This window comes from Haliaeetus albicilla, chromosome 4 (assembly GCF_947461875.1).
Source record: "Haliaeetus albicilla chromosome 4, bHalAlb1.1, whole genome shotgun sequence".
In the NCBI taxonomy this organism is placed as follows: Eukaryota; Metazoa; Chordata; class Aves; order Accipitriformes; family Accipitridae; genus Haliaeetus; species Haliaeetus albicilla.
This window is the reverse complement of record NC_091486.1, coordinates 35,342,600-35,367,954: the sequence shown is the minus strand read 5'-3', so window position 1 is coordinate 35,367,954 and position 25,355 is coordinate 35,342,600. Positions and strand designations below refer to the sequence as shown.

The 25,355-nt window shown below is 38.5% G+C and overlaps 1 protein-coding gene across 4 annotated transcripts in view; it reads left to right on the top strand.

Moving 5' to 3' along the window:
* Positions 1-25,355, top strand: part of MYO1B (myosin IB) — a 97,759-nt gene that overhangs the window by 14,056 nt on the left and 58,348 nt on the right. For all 4 annotated transcript variants that reach the window (XM_069781885.1, XM_069781883.1, XM_069781884.1 and 1 more), the window contains exons 2-5: positions 90-206; positions 2,956-2,957; positions 19,156-19,250; positions 22,371-22,475. In XM_069781885.1, coding sequence (XP_069637986.1) covers positions 90-206; positions 2,956-2,957; positions 19,156-19,250; positions 22,371-22,475 — 319 coding nt within the window. The remainder of the gene's footprint in view (positions 1-89; positions 207-2,955; positions 2,958-19,155; positions 19,251-22,370; positions 22,476-25,355) is intronic.

Below are 25,355 nucleotides of genomic sequence, written 5' to 3'. Positions count from 1 at the left end.
ATAAGTGTTAAATGGGAGAATAATATATAAACAGCAAAAGTATGTTAAAAAGAAAAATCCATGATAATTTTTTTGTTTTCCTTCAACAGACATACATTGGCAGTGTGGTGATATCAATAAACCCCTACAGATCTCTACCCATTTATACTCCAGAGAAAGTGGAAGAGTACAGAAACCGAAACTTTTATGAACTCAGTCCCTCACATGTAAGTACAGTGAAGAAGTTTTAGTTTTCATTCTGTCCTGAAGCAGATGGTACCAGCTGTGTCTCTCCTCAAAAGGTCTGTTGTTGATTAAAGCAAACAAAAATCCCACCACCACTCCCCCGAAATGAATTTTCATTAGTTCATCCTTATTTTAAAGAGAAGTCAAGATGAGTTACTCTTTCTATTTCATGTATTTAGATCCTGGTATGTGCATTTCAGAACATTTTCCTGTAATTATTAGCAGTAGCCTTTATTACTGTATTGTAAAGTAAGTAGTCTGTTTTCAAGGAAATCTGGTTCTTTAAGTCTAGATTGCCTTGTGAAAGCCTCTAGGTGTTAAATATGTTTGAGTCATGTAGTGCTACTTTTGATACCTGAAACTCTTAATTTCTCTTTGCACAATGCAAAAAATGAAAAAGCCCTCATGATGAATGCAGAAACATACTGGATATGTCTGAATAGTACCTGTAGAAAAATAAAAGCTTGGTCTCCTCTCTCTGCTGGATGGAAATGAGCCCATTACAAGAGGGCAGCCAGAGTGCCATAAATATATAATGCAGATTTTAAGGCTAAAATATATAGCATATATACAGACATATAATACTGCAAAATAGGATTTGCATATGATGTAAATCCCAAGTCTAAATTTAGAAATAGAAGACTGGGAAGTAGGTATAACCTCTTATTCTGACTTCATTCACCTTCTGTAATTCCTCTACAGGGGTGCATAAAAGGCCTTGCCTTGTGGTTATAGAGAACTGACATGACCCGTGTTATTTGGGCCTGGTCAGAATTATTGAGAGTAATGGAACATGGTTAAGCCCTATCCCTTATAGGACAAGACTTTGATCACAGGTGTAGGTGGTATGGCTGAAATGAGGTACTTGGTCTTCAAGACCTGTATGTTGCAGTAATTGTTTTATCTTGTCAGACACCAGAGTGGTGAGATTAAAGCCAGCTGTTCCTCTCCTTGGCGTGACGCTGGGGTAGAGAAGTGTTTCAGTGTGTTGTGAGGTTGCCACCTGACTTTGCAGTCACATATTCAGGAGACTGACTTGAGTGATCAGTGATCGGATAAGTGTCTAAACGTGGCCATGAATTTATGCATCTTCCTTCAGTGTTAGCTTTTAGGTTAAAAGGAAATTATGTGTGGAAAGAGTTCTGGAAGTTATTTTGTTCTGATTAATTTTTTTGCCTTCACACTTCGTCTGTGGCTTCCAGATACATTGGCTGAAATGCAAACAGCCAATTAATCAGATCGAATAAGCTTCTGGTAGTTCTTGGCCCTCTTGAATCTGAACTCTGGCTATGTTCAAGTTTTCTTTCTTCACAGTTTTGTTTAGCAGGCACAATTGCTTGCTAAATTAACACACTTGCTTGCTAAAAGAACTTTCTGCTCTGCTAACTTTGTTCAGCTGCATAAAGTTTGCTGTCATATGATGGAGGATTTTAAAAACAAAATCTAGGAGTGAAAGTTTGTCTGACATTCTGAAAGTCAGTACTATGTACTTGGTTACATGTTGAATCAAGTACATATTAATATATTGATCTCCACATTTTTCCATCTCTCTTGAGAGATGGTTTTCCAGAATAGAAATGTTCAACAGTCATTCTTGTACGTATTATGAGAGTCTTGGTAGAGAAATGTTTCATAAACATCATTCATCACAATAATTGTACGGTCAGACTGCCATCTCGGAACAAGAACTTCTGGAGTCCAAACACTAGAAATCCAGTTTAAGAGCAGTAGATTGAAGTGAGAAAATGTTGAATTTTAACTTAAGTCAGGAGATCTCGACTGCATGGTAGTAATAGATTTTCCTTGCAAGTTTGGATAGAGCGTCAAGTCATGAAAAGTATAAGACAAATTAATCTTGGACAGATATAATCTCTCCACAAATTTTCTTTATTTGGTATTGCTTCTCTTGAAAAGTTTGTCTTCTGACACCTGCTAAGTAGACAAAGTACCTTTAAAAATACAGGATTAGGAAATAATCTTCGTTATGGTTTCTTTTACAGATACAGTGTTTTCTTTTCAAACTGTAGAAATATAAAATAATCTTCCTTTATGGTGACCTTGCTTCCCTTCCCACCTGTCTGTAGATGCTTATGAGAACTGCAGAATCAAGAGAGCCACTTCTGTCTCTGCTAATATCAGTAAACTTCTCACCATCTGTAAAAGATATTTTCAAATATTGTAGACATATAAAATAAGTGCTACGTAGGCTGCCTTATGCCATCTCTGACAAGCCTAAACAACTTGTCATCCCCTTTAATGTATAGTGCCTTGTGCTGTAGCCCGAGGATTCATGCCAGTCCAGTTGTTCACTCTGTGAACATGGAGCTGGTGCTTGAATGCTGGTTAACAGGCCATGAGGTGAGCTTACAGGGTGGCTGTATAGTCCTGCTGCAGCCAAGCCTAGGCTGTTCACCGGTGGGGTGGTTGCCTACCGCGCTGGTCAGTACAGGCCAGGAACTGGGTGTGGAACAGAGCCAGCACCATCCTAGCCTTGGAGCTTGCAGCTAATTCTAGGACTGACTGATCTGGGAGTAGCAGGCCACTGTTAAAAGCAGGGTTCAGGCATATCTGGGGAGGTTGTGACACTTCCACAGAGACCTTGCAATCTTCAGGGTGGGTTTTTTTTTTTAGTTGCTCAGGAACTTTAATGAAGAGATGCTGTGAGACAAATTGCAATTTGTGGTATTTCTTCTGACGTGGGGATAAAAAACCCCACATTGATTTGTGGAGATGTACATACTTATTTTTCTTTGATGTGTAAATCTCCGTTGAGCCATGGCCTCTTCAGAAGAATTGATTGTGGGTAAGCCCACTGGACCATTTAAGTGTGCTTTGGGAAAAGACTTCTGGTTCCTGTTGAATAATCCTGAGCAAAGCAAAACTCTTGACCATTTATAAGGACTTTTTGTCTATGCTGGAGGTACATGCGAGTGTTTCAATGTGATGGATCGGTATAGGGATGATGTGCTTGAGAAAATTAACTGTCCCAGTAAAATAGCAGGCTTGGTGAGCAAATGAAAATGGGAGGAAAGAGAGAGAGAAGTGTATAATGACATGAAGGAAATCCATACCTAGAGATTTTTTTTTACATATGTGGTCATTGAAGGAAACATAAACTTATGGAAGTGAAAAATCTGTTCACATGTTTTCTTAGCTCTAATCTGAAAGAGGAGGGGAGTGAACACCTAGTCATCTGCTGTGTGTTTCTTCAAGAGCGTCTGTGAGAGTGACTGATGCTTTCAGTGACGCTAGTTAATACTTAATTGCAGGGCTTGGGCAGGTGTGGGGCTTTTTTTTGTTATGTTTTTTGTTGTTTTTTTTTTTTTTTTTAAATGATCTTTGGAAACTAGAGTAAAGCCATGGACACGCTTTGAATGGGCAGCCAAACTGAATTTCTGGGAGAAAGTTTGTCAGGTGGTTTTGGGTAGTGTTATACCTGATAAAATTTGACCAAAGAGATTTTATTTTAATAGTTCATGCCTCTCCAAATACACTGCTGTTGTTGTGGCACCATGTAATAAAGCGTTACTTTTCTAGGTCTCCTGGAATGCTTGTTTTCATAGTCTGTGGCTATTTGCATAGCTATAATAGGAAGTTTACCAAGCTTTTGAATTTTTTTTTTTTCAATGTTTTGTTAATCTTGCTGGTTTTGTCCTTATCTGCAAAGCAGGATCAAACTTGTCTCTGACTTGACAGGGCAGAGTATGACATTTCAGTGTTCAAACAGTTTGCTGCTTGAGTTGTGCAGTCCTTACACTTCTGTTCTGCTCTTTCAGTTGATGTAATTACTCTTTCAGTTGATGTAATTGCTGTTTTGCTTACCTTGTGGGTAAGCTAGACATGAGAGAGAACCAAGCTGTCTATCTTGCTAATTTACATTGACTTCCACCAGTGGCAAAGGCAGCTGCTGGCATCTTTGAAGTGAAGGCAGTAGGAAATGAATAGCTTATTGTACCATTTATTTGTAACCATCATGCCGTATCGCTTTCCTACCAGTAACAGATTCGCTTTAAGGGATTGCTGAGTAGGTGCTTTCTTGCGTTTCCCATCTTAACATTGGCTCCTGGCTACTAGCTGCTCTCAGTCTGGGAGGTAGGGTGGCATGTTGCTTTTTGCTCCCCTTTATGTTCTGAAACGCCTTACCTGCTCACTTTAGAAGAACCACAGATTACTTTAAGTTGAGGGACAAAATGGAAAGTGACAACTGTACTCCTAACAGCAGGCTACAAGCAAATAAGAGTTCAGGGTCAATGTGCATTTTATTAGCTATGCACTGAAGTATTTATGGTGAATAACTGAGACAGCAGGAAAATACCTGGAGAAGGCTTTTATCAGACATCTATTGAATTCCACTTAGGCAATTTTGCTGTGTATTTTATTTACTTGTTTTTAGTTTTTTAAGTCAAATATTTCTGAAGAGACAATAGCTTTGCTTTAAAAGCTTTCAAATTTAGAGAGACTTAAAACTTTTACAGGCACCTCCTGAAAACCGGCTTGCCTTTATATAGGATACAAGCACAAAGGTATCAACCTGATGCCTATTGAAATGCAAGAATGAGGAACTTATTAATGTTCCCCATTTCAGTGATCATCATATTAATAATTACTGGGATAAATCATTATCCTGCAGATATCTGCAATTACTCTGAGAAGAGATACAATTTGCTGTTTCCTTTTCAAGTTTTGAGCCAGTGTAAGCAGTGAATATAGAAATTATATTTCTGCTTCTGTTTTTTTTGCTGGTATTCCAGGATTGCATCTCTTAGGAAACACTAAGGTTACAGTAACTCTTTTTCCTCCTTGACTTAAAGCAAATATTTTTGTCTGAAGGGCATGATAAAGCCCCAGCTGTGAAGGACAGTTTTTGCCTATATGTAAAACTAAGCTTTTCCCAGTAGGTAGCAGAGTTTTAAAATACACAGTAGCTATTGTTATTTGTTGAAGAAGGGGGATGGTGGGGTGAGAGCCTGTGCCATAGTTTAGTGTCCTTTGTTGCCCCAGTATGTTTATTTTAACATTTCCTTTTCAGTTTGTCCTTTCCTCATCTTATTTTGTTTCATTTTGGATTGGTTTTTTTTTTGTTTTAAATCCCTCCCCCCCCCCATTTTGTTCACCTTGTAATATCCCCTTTTTACAGATGTTTTTTTCTTATTCCTAATAATTCCTGACTTCTCCGGAGACTCAGTCTTTGGACTTGTTCATGTGGCTCAGCAGAGTGCCTCTTTCAGAAGACATTTATATTCGAGGGAAGATGATCACTTCAGAGGTTAGTTTGCAAAATTAACCGCTGGGCAGGGAGGGAACATCTGTAGCTGACAGAAAATATAAATAGCTATTAGGTAGGACTGCCAGTACCTAATTGTTAAACCCATGCTACAAATGAGCTGAAAGAAGAAGGGGGGGGGGAACCCTACAGAGAATATTGAAGTCTTATTTTGAAAGGGGTCAGGCTTATTACTCTCTTAACCTCTATAGTGAGGCAGTAATGGATATGGCATATCCATGAATGTAAATCCGTCAAGCATATAGATGAAACGGGGATGAAGCATCACACTTGCTTCAAGAGTCAGAAAGACTTGATGCCTGAGAAGAGCCTCTTCTATTGCAGGCTGCTGGCCTACCACCCATGGGATGTCCAGTTTGCTAAATTTTACACCTGGTAGGAGACCTCAGAAGTCCTTCTGGGAAAACAGAGTTTTCAGAAAGGCAGTTGTGATGAGGCCATGTTGCAATGGCTGTGTGGCTCTCTGAAGAGCATTTTGGAAGTGATCTGTGAACTTGAAGGCTTAGGGTATAAAGCAAGGATTCTCTCGCATACAACAATAAATTTAGCTTTTTCCTGAAATTTGAGCAGGGCTATTTTAGTTGGTTTGGATAGCACGTAATGCAGCAATCTCACCCCAGTGCTTCAGAGGTGAATGTAGTCTTATTGACAAGAACAGTAGTTGCTTGTTTGCTGCTGGTATTAGATTGCATGAAATTTTGTAATAATGCATAATACAGGAACTGGTTTATAGCAGGACGTGTGGTTGTAAGGAGGCTCAGAAAATGCACCTGACACCCAGGAAGTATAAACCGCCTGGAAAAGCAGTGTATAGATGAAGTTGTGCTTTATTTTAATTTTTAAAATGATCTGGAGTGACATTTAGAGTGGATTCCAAAGTTCACTGGAATGAGCCTGTCCGTTGGTCCTCTAAGTAGTGCTGCCTAAATTAAGACATGAAAAGGCCCTTTAGATTCTTTTTGTATGGCACTGGTGCTGTCATTCTTCTGTAAGTGTTTGGGACGTGGGATTCCTAACATGAAAACATACGATGATGCCGTGTGTGGCCGCAGAGCGGTAGTGCCGGTGGGGTGGGGCTGCCAGAGCTGCCTGCACACAGGCTCGCCCAGACACCTGGCGCTGTGGAGTCCAGGTGGATTTTTGTGCTGTTGTGGCATTTAAACACTTCCTGGGCTAGGAAGGAGCATATATAGACTACAGGGGATGTAAAAAGCATCAAGACAAAACTGTCTCCCAAAATACCGCAGGAGGCAGAGAGGACTCTGCCTCTGGTCTCGCCCTCCAGCATCTCTCCGTCTCTCAGAAGCTACAGCAGTGTACGCTGCTGTGACAAAATTATTCAAAAGCACCATATCCACTGGCTCGCAAATGGTTTCGGTCTCCACAGCCATACCAGCTGGCAGTACTTACTGTCAGTCACAGCTCCTGAAGTCCCACTGCCAGAGGCCCCCCTCTCTGGGCAGGACCCACCTGGCTCTGGTAGAGCCTGCTCATCCATCAGTTTCTCATTTGGAGAGCTGTGCGTGGTTCTAGCCAACGTTCAAGTGTGCAGTGGACTTTTTGAAGAAGCTTGCAAAAATGCCAGAATTGGGTATCTTTAAAACATGGTGACTTTGAAAGGGAAGCACTTACCTCGAGATCTGTTCCAGATGCTTCTGTAACTCTGATTGTCGTCATGGTGTACGAAGGAAAATAATCCTGGGGCATCCTTCATGAATTAACTGCTGGCTTAGAGCCTCAACAAAATAACTTTGTTTTCAGAACTGGTTTCAAATATTTACTCGTACCTCTGTACACAGCATACTTTCACATTTGACTTCACTCATGTTGGAGACCAAGAGTCAAATGTTTTTAGTTATCTGTGACGATATCTCTCTCTTCTTTTTTTGCATGTGAGTGTATTTGTTATAGTCTGTGTTTATTTGTAAGCATAAAAAAGTTTGGGGTTTGGCTAGACTGCTAGAGCAAAGATAATTTAAAAAAAAAAGTTAAAAAAAAGCCTCAATATATGTTGGCTAGTTAGAGATGTATGTTAATGCTCCAGTAGTCTAAACTTAACTTTTTTGCCAGATCCCATTTCTCTCATTTTCCTGGAACTGGAATGTTCTGGCTAGTGTTCATATTATGCCATTGATATTTTTAGGACATAAAATGCTGAGGTTTTTTAAAAATTAATTCACATTGTCACATAAAGTAGAATCCCTCTAATATACACAAAAGGCTTGGGGATCCATTCAGCATGACTGAATTTTGTGAATCAAGTGGGCACTTAATTAACTAAAGGAAAGGACCTGCAGTAATTTTTCAGTTTTGTAATACAGTTCTCCAAATTTGTCAATACATAACTGCTCTTTGTCTCTTCTCAACATTTCGAATAGTTCTCCTTCCAGCTCTAAATTTGTACATCTAGACTAAAACTAAGACTAGCCTTTTTTGTGCTGCTTAACAAAATGAAGTTCTTCTGATTAGAAAATTGACTGATGTTATGGTAGGACTTGGAAATAAAAACATTTCTGAACACTTCGTGTGGCTTTAAATATAACTTGATGTGTAAAAAAGGCTCTGATAGTTTCATTTTTCTTTTCATTAGAATTTTGGGACTTTTTGCACACTGAAAAGAATAAGTACTTATAAAGGTGACACTGCTGTGTTTCATTTCTTAGATGCAGACTGAAAAGTGAAGGCAGGTAGAGGCCCTGTCAGAAATGAGAGAAATCCCATTTTATGCATTGTGTGTACATGGACCAGAATTTTCATTATGCCTTTCCTGAATTGGCAGCATGGTACTCTCTTAAGATCTGGGATTTCAAATTGCAATTAAGAACAGCTGTCATCGTTTCATTGGAAGTGTCTCATTGTGTTTAATGGTTGTCTTTTTTTCTTTCTTTCTTTCTTTTTTTTTTTTTTTTAGCAATTTATAACACACCAGGAAATGCCCATCTGCTATGCTAGGAGCCTTTGTCATGATTTTAGATACAGTGTAAACAAAGCTAATGTTTAAAGCCTTAAAGAAACTTCGGTAAAATTCCAGCTCTTGTACCACCTTTAGCAGCAGAACGTTTTCCATTCTGTCTCTTTTTACCGGCAACTTTATGCAAAACGCTCTGATTTTTTTCACTCTGGGTACATCATGGTTAATGTAGTTTGGGTTATTAAAGACAAACTTTTTCATGTTATGAATTGGGAAATACACAGTCTTAATATTTACTGTCTAGCATGCTGGATAATCTTTTACTTATGTTTTGAATAGATAAGAGAGCTGGGACTGGGGTTTACAAACAAAGGTCTGAATTACAAAGACAGTTTAATTGTGGTCATTTCAGTACATTAGTTCAAATCTACATTTTTCTTGTATATACAGTTTCCTTTTTATGTACTACAGAAATGATTTTTAGTTGCTAAACCATGTGGAGTTCAAACTGCAACTGATCATCATTACTCCAAGATGATTCTTAGTGAGGATATATCCAAGGACAAAAAAAAATGTGTGCAGTTGGCATTCTTCTTGAGTATCAGCAAACCAACCAAGGACGTAGATGAAATACATTGTCCCTGGAAATAGTCCATGTGGGCTGAACTGAAGCTAGTGTTTGAGCAGTCTGAAGAAGGCTTTTCATTTTTTCCTTTGACCGTTCATGGAAAGAAAATTTTGGGTATATGTTCACAAATCTCATGCACAAACTTGAGCAAACTTGAGCAAATGCCATTTTAAAGACTGAATAGACACATTAGCTTGATGATGTACCTGAGCTTTCAGAAGCTCATATAAGCTTTAGTGCCTACTTTGTCCAGGGGTTCATGAGAGGTACTTTATTTGGAAAAGAGAGCTGGGAGGCAAAAAATAAGTTGCATAAGGCTTCTTAACTTCTTAAAACTACTTGGTTTCTTAAGAGGACTTAAGAGTTACTTGCAAAATTAAAAAAATCCAGTGACTCCTCTGATTAAAGTAGTGACATACCTATGTAATTACATAGTGTTGACATTGCCCATCCCATGTTTTCCAGATAACTGAATTACTTTTATTTGCAGTTTTGTCACTGTTGTCTCTGACAAACTTGAGGGCAGCTGCATGCTAGCTTTTGTGTTATGGAGCCTAGATTTCAAATCTGATGATTCGCAAGTTACTTTAGCTTCCAAGTAGCTATGAGGATGTGATATTACAATACTGGAGAAATAGGAGTATTATGAATTTGGTGGAGTGCTCGGCATTTTTTCTGATGGCAAACTGTTGCTTTTCATTGCAGTCTACTGCACTAACGCATGGCTGACATTTCTTTACCCATCTCACCAGGCAGAGCTGTGAAGTCACTCCAAGATGTATCTTTTTATGTGAGATGCTGTAGCTCTCAGGTATGTGCAGCATACTGGATTTTAGTTGTGCTACAGCATGCTGTTGTCCTGTGAAATGAGACCTTTGAAAGCATGTTCCTTTCTATGAAGTGAGTATGTGAAACTGGGCACCACGCTTCACTGTTCTTCTCCCCCTGAGTACTGGAACATGTTTAATTACTTTAGAATAAATGAATAAATTTATTTTCCATTCTCCAGTTAGCAGAGTAGAACAAGCTTGCCTGAGACTATTGATACTGCTGCAATAAAATTATTTGCAGCAAGAGAAGTCCCTGCATGAGCATGTGGTAGCAATGCAGGCTTATTGTGGAAGCCAAAACTTGACTCACTATATCTCTGCCCTCACTGCATCAGGAGGAAATTGCATATTTCTACCTTCTGACTTCAGGGTGATGCTTCTTAGGGCTGCGAATAAAAGCAGGGTTTTGTTTTTGCTGAGCAGGAGTGGATTTTTGAGGCAGCAACATAGAACACTACCGGTTTGCTAAACATTTTTCCATGTGAAATCATAAGAGCAGCACTCCCCGCCTCCTTTACCTCAGGAAAACCCTGCAACCAGTACAGCCCTATTGTGGTTTCATTTGCAAGATCAAGAAGTCACTGGCATTTTTACATGGAGCATCTGCACTCTGCCACTGATTTGGACAAGCTCAAACTATAAGGCCTGAAGATACATCCTGTTTTGAAAATAAATTAGAATAGGGAAAAAAATGGTTAACAGTATATTCCCATCTCTACAGAAAGAGCCAAGCTATAATGATCATTGTTCCTCTAATAGGATTATAGAGTCTTGTCTTCTAAGTATTTCACTTAACTTTTACTCTGGGCCTGTTTTTTCTGAAATAGCTATGTATAATTGTAAGGACAGGTGTTTAGCCACAACCAGTGTTTTAAAAATAAGGAATAATTGTTTCTCAGTGTTTTATATTGATTGAATATGTATTATGCTTAGCCACCCAAGTCAAGATGAATTACAGTTTTATTGGGAGAATTTACTTCTAGTGTGCTATTCGCACAGTGCAGCAGCATACTCAAGGCATGTCTTGTTCTGCAGAAAAAGATTTCTCTTATGTAAAATTTGGTCAAAGCTGACATGAAGTAAACATGTGTGTTTGACCAGTAAACTTCCCTATTTTTCAGACACATGCTGTATTAGGTACAGAAACTAATTCAATTTTCTGTAAAATATTGAGAGTCTGGATATTTCAGCGGAGAAAGGGAATGACTGTTTTCCCCTGCTCCCCCTTTTCCTCCCTGTCCCACCAACCCTTCATTTCCACATATATGCAAGAGCTCAGAGATGCAATTCAAATCTGCTAGTATGTAGATGAAATTAGTAAACTGAGATTTTTAAAAATTTTGTGCCGTCTAAGTTAAACTCTGACAGAAGCCAAGCATGGCAAATCAGTTTGCACCTCTCTTTCCTTACTGTCCCATTCAGCTGTCTGACCCCTTGATACTCCATTTGAATTGAAGAATGCACTTGTTAATGGAATAAATCCTAACTTTTACAATCCCAACCTCAGGGACTGCCAAGTTTCAGAAGGTCCATGGAGAAATGTCAATCTCTTGCCACCGGTATTTCTGGTGTGCCATGAAACTGCTTCCCTCGCAGGTGGCCATAGGTTTGTGTAGTGCAGTCAGGCTTGCAGTTCAAGGAAAAGTCTGGAGCTTCTGATGCAGAATATGGCTACCAAAAAGGTTCATTGTATGCTTTCGCACTAAAACCACTGGGTGTAAGGAGTTAGCTGCTTTAGGCAGTCATTAAATCAAGCACGCAAGTGCTGATTTATCTTAGGAAATAAACTACATCTAATTAAATATGGTTTTTAATAAAACAATAGAAAATACTTCCTGTACTTCCCTTCAAGGATATCACAGCCCAGTAAAAGTATTATTTTTGTAAACAGAAATGTCTTTTCCCCCAAGAAGCTTAAAATCCTGGCAGTGCACGTTACAGCAGACTGACTTGCTATAGGTCTGTAAGAGGCCCAGCTGTGTCCTTCTCTGTGATCGTGTAGGAGCTGGTTGGCCGCCTTGGATAATTCAGCCTGGTATGTGAGGTGAGAGACTGGTTTGGTTACAAACTCATCAGGTTAATGCTGTGCCTTGGAAATGGGAGTTACCCATTCATGCTAGACCCCCGGGCTGAGTATTAATATGGGTGAGATGATGGTTACATGGCATTCAGATGGCTGATGTTGTGTCAAGGAATGGGACTAGTCAAGGGGGAGTCCAAGCCAAGCTGCTCTTCTGAAAAGCTGATGATATGGAAATATTTGCTCCCCCCCACCCCTCCTTGGTTTATCTCTATATTTACTTCAGCTGCTCCAAATAAAAGAGAGTTCAGTTTTTTAATTCCCTTCTGTAGGCAAACCAAGTCATGAGCTACACCTGTTGTTTGTCTGCAACTGCAGGTGTTTATGGTGTGTACAGCTGGCACTGGTCCATGTTAGTTCAATTTGGTATGCCCTGGTGGGCTTTCCATGGTTAACGCGTGTTACCAGGGCAGGAGACTGACCTGTTGGCTTGTTTCCTCCAGTACCAAAGCTCTGCCTGCTGCTCCACTCTGCCACCATACTATGTTACTTTGGAGAACCCAACCTTGGACCCACTTTCCTGACAGTCTATGGGGCGTATTTCACTGCCGACTTACAGGACTGAGCTATTGAATGTGATCTGGACACGCTTACTGGGCTTGATAGTGTTTACTAAAATTTAGAGGGAGGATTTACTTTGTAGTCTGGATTAGGAAGTGGCACGGTCATCCTCAGCTTCAGAGATCCTGTTTTCCACCAGCTGAAGGAATGCAACAGCTGGGTCTTATACTCCTCATAAAAGGTGTTTCTTGTTTTCCATCATACTAATGTGCAGCTCTAAAGAGATGCCTTAGATGTTGTTGAAATAGGCAGAAAATCATAGGCTGCATTTTTGGCTTTTGTGTACAGTGCTGGGGAAAAACCACTGTTGGTTGTCAAAAAATTACTTTTTTTTTTTTTTTTTTTTTTGGACTGTCAGTCAGTAAAAAGGAAGTGATCAAAAAGTCTCCTCCTCGCCTGGAGGGGAAATGTGTGCTATTCTGTGAGAGGGAAAAGGATCGAGGCCAGACCGGGCTGTGGTGAGCTGTGAGGTTGTGCAGGCATGGTATTTGGGGAAGCAGCATCGGCTGGACCTCTCTGTAGGGAGGTTTTTGAGGCAAAGTTCACTGGACACATCTGAAATGTGCTTCATTTTGAGAAAGACAAGATTTTCAGAAAGAACGTTTTCTTCTTTTTGTCCAGACCTCAGACTGTTGGCCTGAATCAACTCTTCTGCTAAACCTGTAGTGTGTATATGAGCATCGGAGGGTATATTATATTCCCAGTCTACTGGTACAGAAAATAAATCTCTCTGGCTTAACATTAGGCTGTGTTTTAAAGTGTTTTACTCTTGAAAATGAAGAGTGGCTTTGTCTGTCCTCTTCCCCTCTCTCCCCTTCCTTCCATAAATTATGGCTGCTTCTTGCAAATCAAAAGGGCTGATTTACACAGCTTTGGGCTTTATTCTGCATCTAATAATGTCACAGTTGCTAACATGAATAACGAAGTGGGGAAGCTTACGCAGGAGGTACCCTTCTGCTGTGTATATTAGCTACATAGTATTGTTGATAAAACAGGTTTCTATGCTCACCATGAAAATAAAATTGGAGAATATGAATAGGAGAAAAGACTTTCCATCTGTCTTAGCACACGTCTTTATCCTGGTGTTTAAACTTGTTTTATTTTTTTCCTGATTGGCATTTTTCAAAGAGCAGCTGCTTGCCTGTGAAGGTCTATCCTAGCTGATGCTCCATCAATTTAGCTGTTACTTTATTCACTCCACTGGCAGACTAATCAACCTTTTCTTTTCAAGTGTGTCAAAGTGCTGAACACGAGACAGTTTGTAATTATGGAAAATGGGAGTACACTTTTTATCCTTGGGGCAATTAGATTAAATGATTCTGCACTATGAGCTAATACTATAAATAATCTCTTATGGTTGTTTTTCCTCAATGGTGAATTTTCCACTGAGCTTCAATGGGCAGAGGGAACATATATAGCAAAGAGGATGATTTACAATGTAAAACCTCAAAGCACTTTATAAAATGTGCTTCCACTGTTCCTAGCTCAGGTTATAAGGAATTTTTATACCCCCAAAAAACTGTGTTTCTGATGTTTTCCCAATGCATGTTGTGAGAGGAGGAAATAATTTGTTTGCTGTTACCCTGTTATAGAGCACTTCCGTGCATTTAAAAAGAAAAAAGGGGGGGAATTTAAATGATATTCTTAATTAAACTTGAAAAAATAAATATAAATTACATTTTATGTAAAATTTACATTAAAAATGCATATAAAACTTATATTTTACTGCTGTTCTTCTTAGTCTAGCATGGTATATAGTCTTTGATAAGCACTGACTTCTAGTATCCTGCCAGTGTGTTTAAACACAGTTGAGCAGAAATGAAGTGGTACCAGGGCTCTGCTTCATGAAGAGCTGGAATGGTCAGGAAGAGAGAGGTTTTCTTAATTTCCTTGGAACGTAGCAAATGAGCTGGCAGTTGTGATCCAAGATTAAGCAATAGATGTTTTAAACTGGGGACCGAGACTCTCAGAATCAAAGCAACAGTCAGTGAAGATGGGATGAAGGGAATTGACTCCATTAGTGCATGAGAAAAGCAATTGGAGGGAATTTAAGATAGTGTTAACTAATTATTGTTAATTGAGACTGCTAAGGGAAATGAGAGGAAGAATGAAAAAGATAGCAGAAAGAAGTACCAATAGCTGACAAATACTGATCCTTGTGATATTGGCTTAAAGGAAAAAGGTGGCAGAAGAGCTGCTCTTGTGAGCTGAATTTTTGACAATAAGAGCAAGGTGTTTACCCCTGATATAATTGTGGGTGCAATCTTTAGCCTTCAAATGGAGCGCTAGCAGTTGATGCTCATTTTGGGGTGAGTGGGTGGGAACCTCGTTTCTCTCTCTTCCTGACCCCAGTGTTTTGTTAGAGGACAGAGATGCTGTTGTGCTGCTGAAAATTGCTGGAGCCCTTTGGAAATCCCCCTTGGAGGCCTATTTGCTGTTTCCCTTTGTTAGAATTTTTGGGTTAGGACTTTGCGACAGATCTGGCCATCTGGAGCTATGTGGCTGAAAAAGCCATGCTATAAAAAAGCAGAGGCTTCTTGCTGAGCTAGGTGTGGGTGGCGTTTTGATTTCAAATTGCTTCTATACTTAAGTTTTAGCTAAAAGAGAACTCCAGTAAATATTTCTCTGTGTGTTGTGGTAGGAGAATGTCGTCGTCTTTCATGAAAACCTAAAAATCAAAGGAGACCTTATTATAAGGTATGGTAAATGACACTGCTGACACACTCACCAGCTAATTCAAAACACATGGCTTATAACTACTTTTTAAACTACAAACTATTCTAAAAATTTTACTTAGGCTCTGTAATTATGAGGTGGCTCAAAGAGTGGTATGTGGTTTAAACCTATAGTTGCAAATGGTGACTTTACAGAGCCGTGCCTCTTAATGTTGCTAAAAGGAAAAGAATAGAAGGATTCTTTGTGGTCTATGGATCATTAAAATGTGTTAAACTAAAATGACCTTAAATGAAATTATTTTATACATTTGTAACAAATAGGGAATAGCATGAAATTATGTTTTTGGAACTAATAGAATTTGAACCAAAAGACTCAAAGTTTGGGTTTGTTTGGGGTTTTTTTGTTGCAAATACAGAAGGCAATAATAGATAGGCAGGACTGTGAAGTGTAATGGTGTGCCATGAAAGTTGACATGACAAATGAATAGATCTATCTTTTTCTTTGCGATAAAGATCTTTGTTCAGGCTCTGACATAAATGTGTCTAATGCTGTTTATGCAATGCCAGAAAGACAAAGAAGTCTTAGTTATTTAAATATAGTCTTGGTTATGCCTCCTCCTGTTGAATTGTTGGAGCAGTGGTTGAAATGTCAGAGGTAAATTTTAGAACACTTCTTCTAGGTAACTTTTGATAAGTGCATATGCAAAACTTGTTTTGAAATGAGTCAACTTATTTTGTCTTTTGTCTGTAGTAGATAATATTTGATATACTTGTGAAGTATTAGGCTTTGCTTCATTGCACAGATTGGAGGAAAAGATAATGTATGGCAAGTGTCTCTGACTAGATTGGCTAAAACCAGAACTGGATGAATCCCACTCTCTTCTCCAACTTCAGAGGTCTCACTGCAGTATTAGACTCAGTTTTTCTGCTGAGGGAGGAGAAGCAGCATGATTTGGTCTTTTTAAATATGCAGTGCAGGCAGAGTTAATAAATCCATCAAGCATTAAAATATATTTTGACAAGGGCTGTTGCAAAACTAGAATTCAGTGTATTAGAAAAGATGAATGGTTACTAAGCTGATTAACTGGTAACTCAGTATATCAACAGAGAGAATACTTTCTCTGTGCTTGATGCTGACGTCATTTTCCGGCATGAAACTACTGCCAAGAAAGTTGTTTCAAAAGTGAAATACTAGGTAGTTGATGGCTGAGATTGTTTGAAGGACAGCAGGCACAGAATGAGCCATCCAGTCTGTAGGTGTGAAAAGCATCTCAGAGTCTTACCTTCCTGCTGAAAGCTGGTTTCCTGAATCAAACCCATGGAAACCACAGCATTAGTTCTCTCACATGGCCCATGAATGCTCAGTGCAGTTTTATTTATTTCCTCTTCATCCTACTGCTTTTTTTTTTCCTTTGCAAAAAGGAATGTAATGTGTGCTGGTATAAGCTTTTCTGTGTGCCGTGCATTGTACTCCTCAATTTACAAGTATATCTGCAGCAGCATTTGACAAATATTATTCATTTCCTAAATATGTCCTGTAAGAGAGTCTGGTAGAGTGTTATTGCTACTGTAGTTTGGATTCTGGACAGTAAAGTGGATGCCAGAAATTGTATCATGGTCTCTCAGAAGCAGCAGAATTTTTAATTTTTTTTTTTGCTAGTTCTCCAGCATGTTAGCCACATCACAAATTGACTTTGTTGTAATCCTACAAATATTACAGCCTGCTACTTTCTCGTAAACACATTTTCACCTCCAGTTGAACTACTGAGTTCAAATGCTTCAATTGCCGTAACAGTATTAAGTTTTGAGAGATCAGCCTTAATTCAGGTTCAATGGTATGTGTATCAAAAGGAGTTAATGACCTTTGATTGTGATTAAGTGGATGGCCCAACCACCTGTGCAGAGAGAAGAATTGTAATTTAGTGCCTTAGACAATGTAAGTTGGTAAGAAAAGCTGTGAGAGGGACGGAGCCCTGGGTTGGTCGTGCAGCTGGAGAGGCAGATGTGCTGCAGGAGAGAAGAGGACAAGAGAGACACAAAAAGGGGGGGATCAATGACATGAGCTCACATCATAGGCAGGAACTAGGGAGGGAGGGAAATGTGTGATTATTTAGTAGTAAAGGAGCTGTAAGGTATTTCATTTACTTGCTTTCCAACCTTTTCAGAATACCACTCTCTTGGTACACTGGTCTCTTGCAGGATGGCTGAGCTGGTAACACGATGCAACCATAAAAACAAAACCAAAGCAACCAAGCAAACAAAACCAAAACCCAAATAAGCAAACGTGAGATGAGTCTAATACTGATGAGAGATGAGGAAGTATAAATGGTGTGGCACATGCATGTGATGATTAAACTGGGGACAATATGACATGCTCTCCATAAACTTTCTGGGGGAGAGAAGCCAGAAGGAAGAACTGCCTGAGCTAAGGGACAGTGGTAGCAAAAACGAAATAAGTATGAACTGATTTGAGTATGTAGGTTTAATATTTGAAGCTTTCAAGCTGCAGCAATAGGAGCCTCTAGAAAAGGCTGTGTGTGTCTCTCACTACTTGCATTGTGTTGTCCATGCTACCCCAACTAGTTTCATGACAAAGAGCTTGCTTATCTATAAAGGGGCTGTGGCTGCCTGCAAAAGCACTATACGGCTGTGTTCTTCAGAGCAAATACTTGGATCTGTTTGTAGTTACCAGCTGAGTGCAAAGCTCCTGAACTGTCACAGAATAAAGAATCAAATTTCTAAAAGGTGTATTGAACCTGCAACAATTATGCATCCTTTGTTGACCTGGGAGTTCGTTTCTATTTTTCATACATGGTTTGTTTACTGTAAATAATAAACAATATCTGCTTTTAAGTGCATACAAACACTAAATATTTTACTAGGTGCAGTAATCTAACAAAGCTCTTGGTCTGTTGAATGGATATTTATTTCATGTAAAAATATGCTGTGTTTGGCTATCAGATTTTTTTCTTTAAGCTGCGTAATACGAGTGTGCCTTATTATTTGGATTTTGCTTTTATGTCCCTTTTCAGATACTACTTGCTTAAGTTTTTCCAAGGGGTTCTAATGCTCAGTTTCCAGAGCCCTTTATTCCATGAACTGAAAAATGCAGTTGAAACAAAATCAACACTATTTTCTCTGTCTCAAAATTATTACTAAAGAAAACTAAATATAAGTAACACATCTGCATTTCTCCAACATATGTTGCAGCATGGCAACAAAACACCTCTGGATTCAAATTTCCTCCCAGTAGTTTTGGGGTCATGATGTTCTGAGCTCCATGGAAAGACATTTTTGGTACAGGGAAGCTGTTGATTCTTACTATATTCTTTAATTTCACTACATGACATCACCCTTACTGAGTTAAGAGCATACTTATTGGGAAACGCTTTGCATATTAATGCAAAAGTCCAGCAATACCTGAATGCTTAAAATGCTCAGTGTTAGTTGCTGGCTGGGGTTAAACCACGACAAAGGTTCTGAGATTTCTTCACACTTTTCAGAGTAGAAACAACAGCTTATGGTGGTGTTAGTGCTTGGGATTCTGCTGTTTCCTTTTTCTTAAATGTCTTCAGACAGAACACGTCCTGTTGATGCATTGACATTTTGTTCAATGAAGAGTATGACATTTTGTTCAATGAAGAATGCTACCTAAATTTCCCTGAAATTTTGTGAATTTTTTTGGAGCTCGCTGTCTTTAGAAAAACTTAGAGATTATGCTTCCTTGTTCCTGGAGAAAGTCTAAATAAGCCACTGAGAAAAAGTATCCATTTTGCTTCTGTGGGTCTTTATATTCTGAAAAGTGAATGCTTCACGAGTGATAGAACATTAGGACTTGGGAGTATTTGTTTGGTTTTGGTTACTGGTTTGGTTTTTTTTTGGTTTTTCCTGCCTGGATGTGAAGGCCGGGTTGTAGTTATTGTTTTATCTAATTCTCAGTTGACTCTTTCTTATTTTGCAGCTTTGCTCTGTCAGATGAAGCATACAGATCTTTAAGGGACCAGGACAAAGACCAGTGTATCCTTATTACAGGAGAGAGTGGAGCTGGAAAAACAGGTAATACACAGTTTTGATCTTATACAAAAACATTCAGAGTTATTCAGAGTCTTGCAAATTGATGCTAGAGTCTGTAAGAGTTGAGAGATATTGGTATCTTTTTGTGTCTGGCGATTGCAGAAAATGAATGCTGTCATACTTGTTGCTGTAGGTGTGTACTTACATAAACTAATGTGTTATCACATTGACACCATGATGCAGTCATATCGCATGTTAATACAGTATGCTCAGCAGTATGCAAAGTGATACTAAAATAATGCTGGTTTGTGATAGAGTATTGCAAGGGCCAGAAAACTTCTAGTCTCTCCCTGTGGGAAACATGGAAAAAACTGAATGCTCTTGGCCTTCTAGAGTGGAAGACAATCTTTTGATACTTTTGCCTGTCTTTTAATAAATGTATACATTTAAACTGGATTATGCCATTGATCCAAAGAAAATAAACAGTAGCTGATTACTTTGGAAATTTCATCAGTCTTTTGCATGCTGTGCTCAGCTGCAATTCTAAGATTGGCTTGTGTACCAGAACACTGTGTTTCTCAGGCAAAGCTGAAATTGCCCTGAAAATGACTGCTAATTTTTAAACTGGAATGGTAGAAATCAAGTGAGGATTGCGTAACTGCAGAACATTTTAGGTAGACCTTAAAGAAAGAAGCCAGTTATTTTCTGAAATAACAATTCAAAGCTGAGGTGACTTGCATAAGAGACAGTGGGTAGGAATGTATACATCTGTTTCCATGTAGTTTAAGAGATTTTTTCCTTTGTATCTGAGAAAATGTGGAGCTTTGTATTCTTACACTGAGCAAGACTTAAAGTGGGTAACAAGAAGTTGCTTTCCAAGCCTTTTGTGAAAATGTAAAGCGTAGGCTTCATCTTTGTTTTTCTTTGTCTGACTAGTGGCATCCAATTGAGAGGTCTTGAAATCTTGTAATATAATCCTTTTTTTCAGTTCAATAACATGAAAATGCTTGTGTGTTCTGTAAAAGTGTATATTAAAATAATCAAGTTCTTATGATTGTTAGGGATTCTGTCTAGGAGTTCAGACTTTAGAAGGGAGTTCTGTACTGGTATTGTTTAATGTCTTGATTTCCTCAGGAACTGTGAATTATCAAGCACCTCCTACAACTGAGGTCCACCTTTTATTCATTTATTTATTCAGTTGGAAGCTGTAGCAGTGGTTGAGTTTCTGAACATCTATTTGTAGAGAATTTTCTGGTAGATGCAGACTTGTACAGAGATTTTGACTGTTCTGTAATTTTCATAGCCATATGGGACCTAATATGAATTATTCCTTCTTTATAAAGGTAAGTGTGGAATAATATAGGGTTTGAAATTCAAGTCAATAATCGACTTGGAATCTGTGCTATTCTCTCTCTAACATTTGATGGAACTACTGTTGCTGAAATGGGGCTATTATCTGAGAAGTCAGGTTTCTGTTGCGGAAAAAAAGGGGACAGGGAGGAAGTTCCTGGATTTGAGGAATAAAACTTGTTAGTACAGATCCTATATAACTCTGTTGTAGATTTTTTTGGTAGCCAAAATATTTGGCACGTTTGGGCTTGGAATAATTGAAACTGAACTGTCATCAGTTGGGTTTTTTATTTACTTCAAATTTTGTTCTTCTTTCACTGCATGTTTATATTACTAATCGATAGTAACTTTGTGCAAGAAAACATGGTGCATTACCAGAATGAGTGCTGTATTTAAATGTTTTTAGATGTTAAGGTGATGATTCCCTTCCTGGTGTCTTTATTGGACCAAACAAAGTTCCTAATAAAAGAAAGGGCCTTTATTTTCTTTCAGTGATGTTCAAAGCCTATCTTGAAGTTATTGTGTGTTGTCTTAATGCATATTATTTTATAATACCTTATTTGCTGCTTCAGTGCTTTCTTCTCCAAGTGAGCGAGTAGCTCTACTTAAAGATGTTGACTGTTTTAGGAAATATTTCAAATCAAATAATTTGGTAATTTCAAGCTCAGAAGGGAATGGATTCTTAAAAAAAAAAAGAGCTGAGTTCGAGGTGCGATTAAAGGAGATGGGGGGGCTTGTGGACACGCCTATAGTTCTTGCTCCTTGCTTGCTTCCTGTGTTGCAATTTTCCTCAGTTTTCTCTACAATATGGGATACTAATTTAATACAAGCAAACAAATTTGATTAAATAGGAAAGCATTAAAATCCAAGGGTTAACTTTATTGTTTGTTAGTTCTTTCCTGAAAGGAAACCCTTAAATTTGTAACAGAACTCTGAAGAACACCTAATGGGTTTTTTATGACCACTGTGTTGAGTTGATAGGGATTCCAGCTGTTAGTAATTACATTGTGTATCAGCTGATACTGCCTCAAATTTCACTATCTTGCGTCATACTAAACATCACAGACTCTGTTTATAAACAGAATGCTTTCTCAGCTGCTCTTTGTCCTGGCCAGCAAAAACGTAAGGGTTGGGTGGATTATTTATTTGTTTCTGTCTGTGTATGGGTGATTGACACCCATATGAACCCAGCTTTGAGAGTCCAAAAATTGTTCAGACTTTATTAAAAGTTTGTACCTTCAAATTCGTTTCATTGTTTAAATGAATGCTTCACTTTATTCGTTATACTTTGAAACAGACTGCGTAATGTTATGTGATGTTGAATTGCAGTTAGTCATTTATTTGTAGTGCACTTTAGAGTTCTAATTACATGTGTATAGTGTTGTATGTTTACACTTGTGGTATTGTGTATCTGCTGATATAAACTGATTGAATTTTGCATCTTGAAACTGCTTGGGCCTATTTTTTCAGGCTAGATTAAAACATTTCCAACGTGTCAGCTAGGAGTAATGTTCTTTCCTTACTGAACACTAAATGAAGGCTAAATGAAAAAGTAGCGGGTAATGTATTATATCTTTAGCATGGGAGGGCTCTAGGTCAATAGGGCTGCTGATGTAATGGCATCGGTCTCATAGCGGGATATGTTCTTTCCTCACTTCCAGATGGTACAACAACGTAGAAGAAAACTGAAATGAAATGTGCTTACAGTTCCTGTCTGGCATGGTGAAAATGTGATGGAGATGAAGTCTGCAAATCATTTTATGGCCTATTTGCCGATACTTACCACTGTTTTATTTTGCTTTCCCCTCACAGAGGCGAGCAAACTTGTCATGTCATATGTAGCTGCAGTGTGCGGAAAAGGGGCAGAAGTTAATCAAGTAAAAGAACAACTTTTGCAGTCAAATCCAGTTCTTGAAGGTAAGAATGTCATAAAGTGTGTACCAGCATATTACTTCTGTGTGTATCAGCATTCCTGCTGAGCTGGTTTGGAAAACTGTATCTGTTGTTGTTTCATTGTTATTTGGTGTCCAAAACCATAGGAGATGCTTTTTGTGAAGACAGCTACAAGATTTTATTCAGTTATGGAGAGGTTTTCTTGAGAAGAAAACTGTCTCCCTCGTGAAGGGAGAGCTTAGGAAGTTAGGTCCTGTTTCCCAGACTCCTCCTGCCGCTGTCTGAGGGCGTACCCTTTTGTAACCCTGCCTTGATGATGCTTGACTGTATCAAAAGACTTAACTTCGGTTCAGTCCGTCTGATTCATTTCCTTCCAAATTACATTATTATAGTCTCTAGTAAACAAACAAGCTCTGTAAAGGATTATTTTTCTTTTAGGAAAAAAAAGGGTGAAGAAATGCATCTTAGAAAAAACTAAGCCAATCCATATGCATGCCTATTGTTCCCTGAGACTTATTGTTCCCTGGGTCTGGTGACTCGTTTGGCCCGTCTTCCTGACAACTGCCTTTCCTGCTCTTCCATGAAAGACTTTTTTTTTTTTTTTTTTTTTCCTTTAATTAGTCATTTTAATTTAAAGATGTTGGCTGCCAGAAACAGGATCTTCATTTTTCCTGGAGATAGGATATATGATCCTCAAAGCTTGCAGTTTTGTCCCATTGTCAAATAATTGCCTTCAGAAGTGCTTTGGTTAGCGTTGACTTATTTAGGTCTATTGTCTTGATTCCTGGCTCAGTCTTTCCCACAGTTCTCTAAGCTATTGTGGTGCTGAGACAAATTCTCATGACTGCTGTACGATAATTTTGCATTATGGCCAGATGATATGCAGTGTTTGTAAGACTGTTGAGTGTCAACATTTTATTTATTGCCTAGGTAGCTATACATATATGTGATGATTTGGAGTCTATAGGGAGCAAGCACTCTATAAGTGAGAAGCTGGGGCGGGGGGCGGCGGATAAAAAAAGGGGAGGGGAATGCAAAAGTGGGCTGAGAACAGTGGTGAACCGGGTGGGTAAAATGTGATTATTGACTGTACATAAAACTAAAACTGTATGCAAGACTTGTAGAGAAATGATGAAATGTTAAAATTTAAGAATAATAAAAATGCTGGATAAGCCTTTCTTTGATGATCAGATATGTTCCACTTAAAGCTGAATAGGGGGATTGCAATCTTCCATTGTTTTGGATTCCTAGAGAAGAGCTGTGTTGCATTTATCACTGTTCTGGAAGGCAGATTTCGGATGTAGACAGAAATAGTATGAGAAATCTGGAGGTTTTTCTTGCCAAAGCTAGATTGTTCCCCAGGGATTGCCGAATGCATTGGATTTCTTGTTGGTTTGTGAATCTTTGTTTTAATGCAAGAGAACTAGACTAAGCTTACAGAAGAGTGCCTTATCATTTTAAGGTATTATTTGTTCTACTTGGTGTGCTGGTAACTGCCTGTTTAGCTTTTTGGAAGACAGGGCAGTGGATTATTCCATAAGGCCACTGAGCAAGCCTGGCTGTTTATATACATTTTAGACAGAAATTAAGCATTTGTGGTTAGATTTATTTTTCTTTGGGTATGTAGTTGTTTCAGTCAAGCTGCAGTGCAAGAAAATGACAGAAATGTTACATATGCATAATTTATCTTACGAGATTTTTTTTTTAACTACAGTTGCTACTGTAAATTAACTTTTAGAAACAATGAACTTAAGGGAAAACTGAGGAATGTGTCTCATGCTTTATAATGAAACACTTGTGCTTGATTCTGTGCAGTTATAAATGACTCTACTGTTCAGCATGTGTTTTAAGAAAATGCAGCTCAGAGATTCAGTTGTTGAAAAGATGATTTATTGCAGGGCATAAAGATTTTAAAAACAATTCTTTCACTTATCCTTGGCCTTCAGGGGCAACAAACTTTTCCTTTTGGCTTCACTTCTTTGATCAAGAATAAGTCTACTCATGCACGTTTGTTGAAGCCTAAAAGCATGTATTTATTTCTGTCCAAAAAACATTGACTTGACTTGATCTTTGAAAATATATCTATGCTATATAAATAAATACTGGGATAAATAAAGTCTCCTATTGGCGTAGGAGTGCTATACTTAATAATGTAAGGGACACTCTTGTTTGACTTGACGTGCTTTGACGATGTGTGATGTTTAGAGTTTGAATTGTCATCCAGTCTGAGTTCTTATTCTGCCTATGTTCTAAGCTGGTGGCTGCCCATCTGAATGTAGCCCTGAGAAGGCCTTTCTTGGAGAGTTTTCATTGTCAGAAAACTTGAGCTCAAGAAATTAAAACCAAACTATTCAAAAAGCTAGTTTAGGTCAAGCTGAAGAGAGTGTGTTAAACTTTTGTTGTAAATCAGACTTATTTCAGCTGATTAATATTCAGCTTAAGCTACGATAAATGTGTTGGAATAGCGTAAATAAATCAGTTTCAAAGCATTGATTAAACTGTCCCATGCAAACAATTTTTAAGTGTCATTCTGTAATTTCCTCCACTCTGGCCTCCATCTTTTACCATCTTCAGTTCTGGGAACCAAGATTCATTTCTTTCTCTGAATTGAAGAGAAAGAAGTATTTCCTACATTTAGAATTATTTGGGTACTAAAATTTTTAATTTGATTCCAACCCCAAGGATATATGCTCAATCCAGGTGTAGTTTTGTCTTGGAACCATTTCCCCTTGTATGTTTTTCTTTGACGTTTTTTAAACAAAGGAAGTGTTGAGATGAAACTTCTTTGGACTTCCATAGGTGTTTTCTCATTTGTGATCATGTCTGTCACACTCCGTCTATCCGCAGTGACTGATACCCATACAACGAACAGGGTATTGTTTCTCAGAAGTCTGTGCTTCCCTT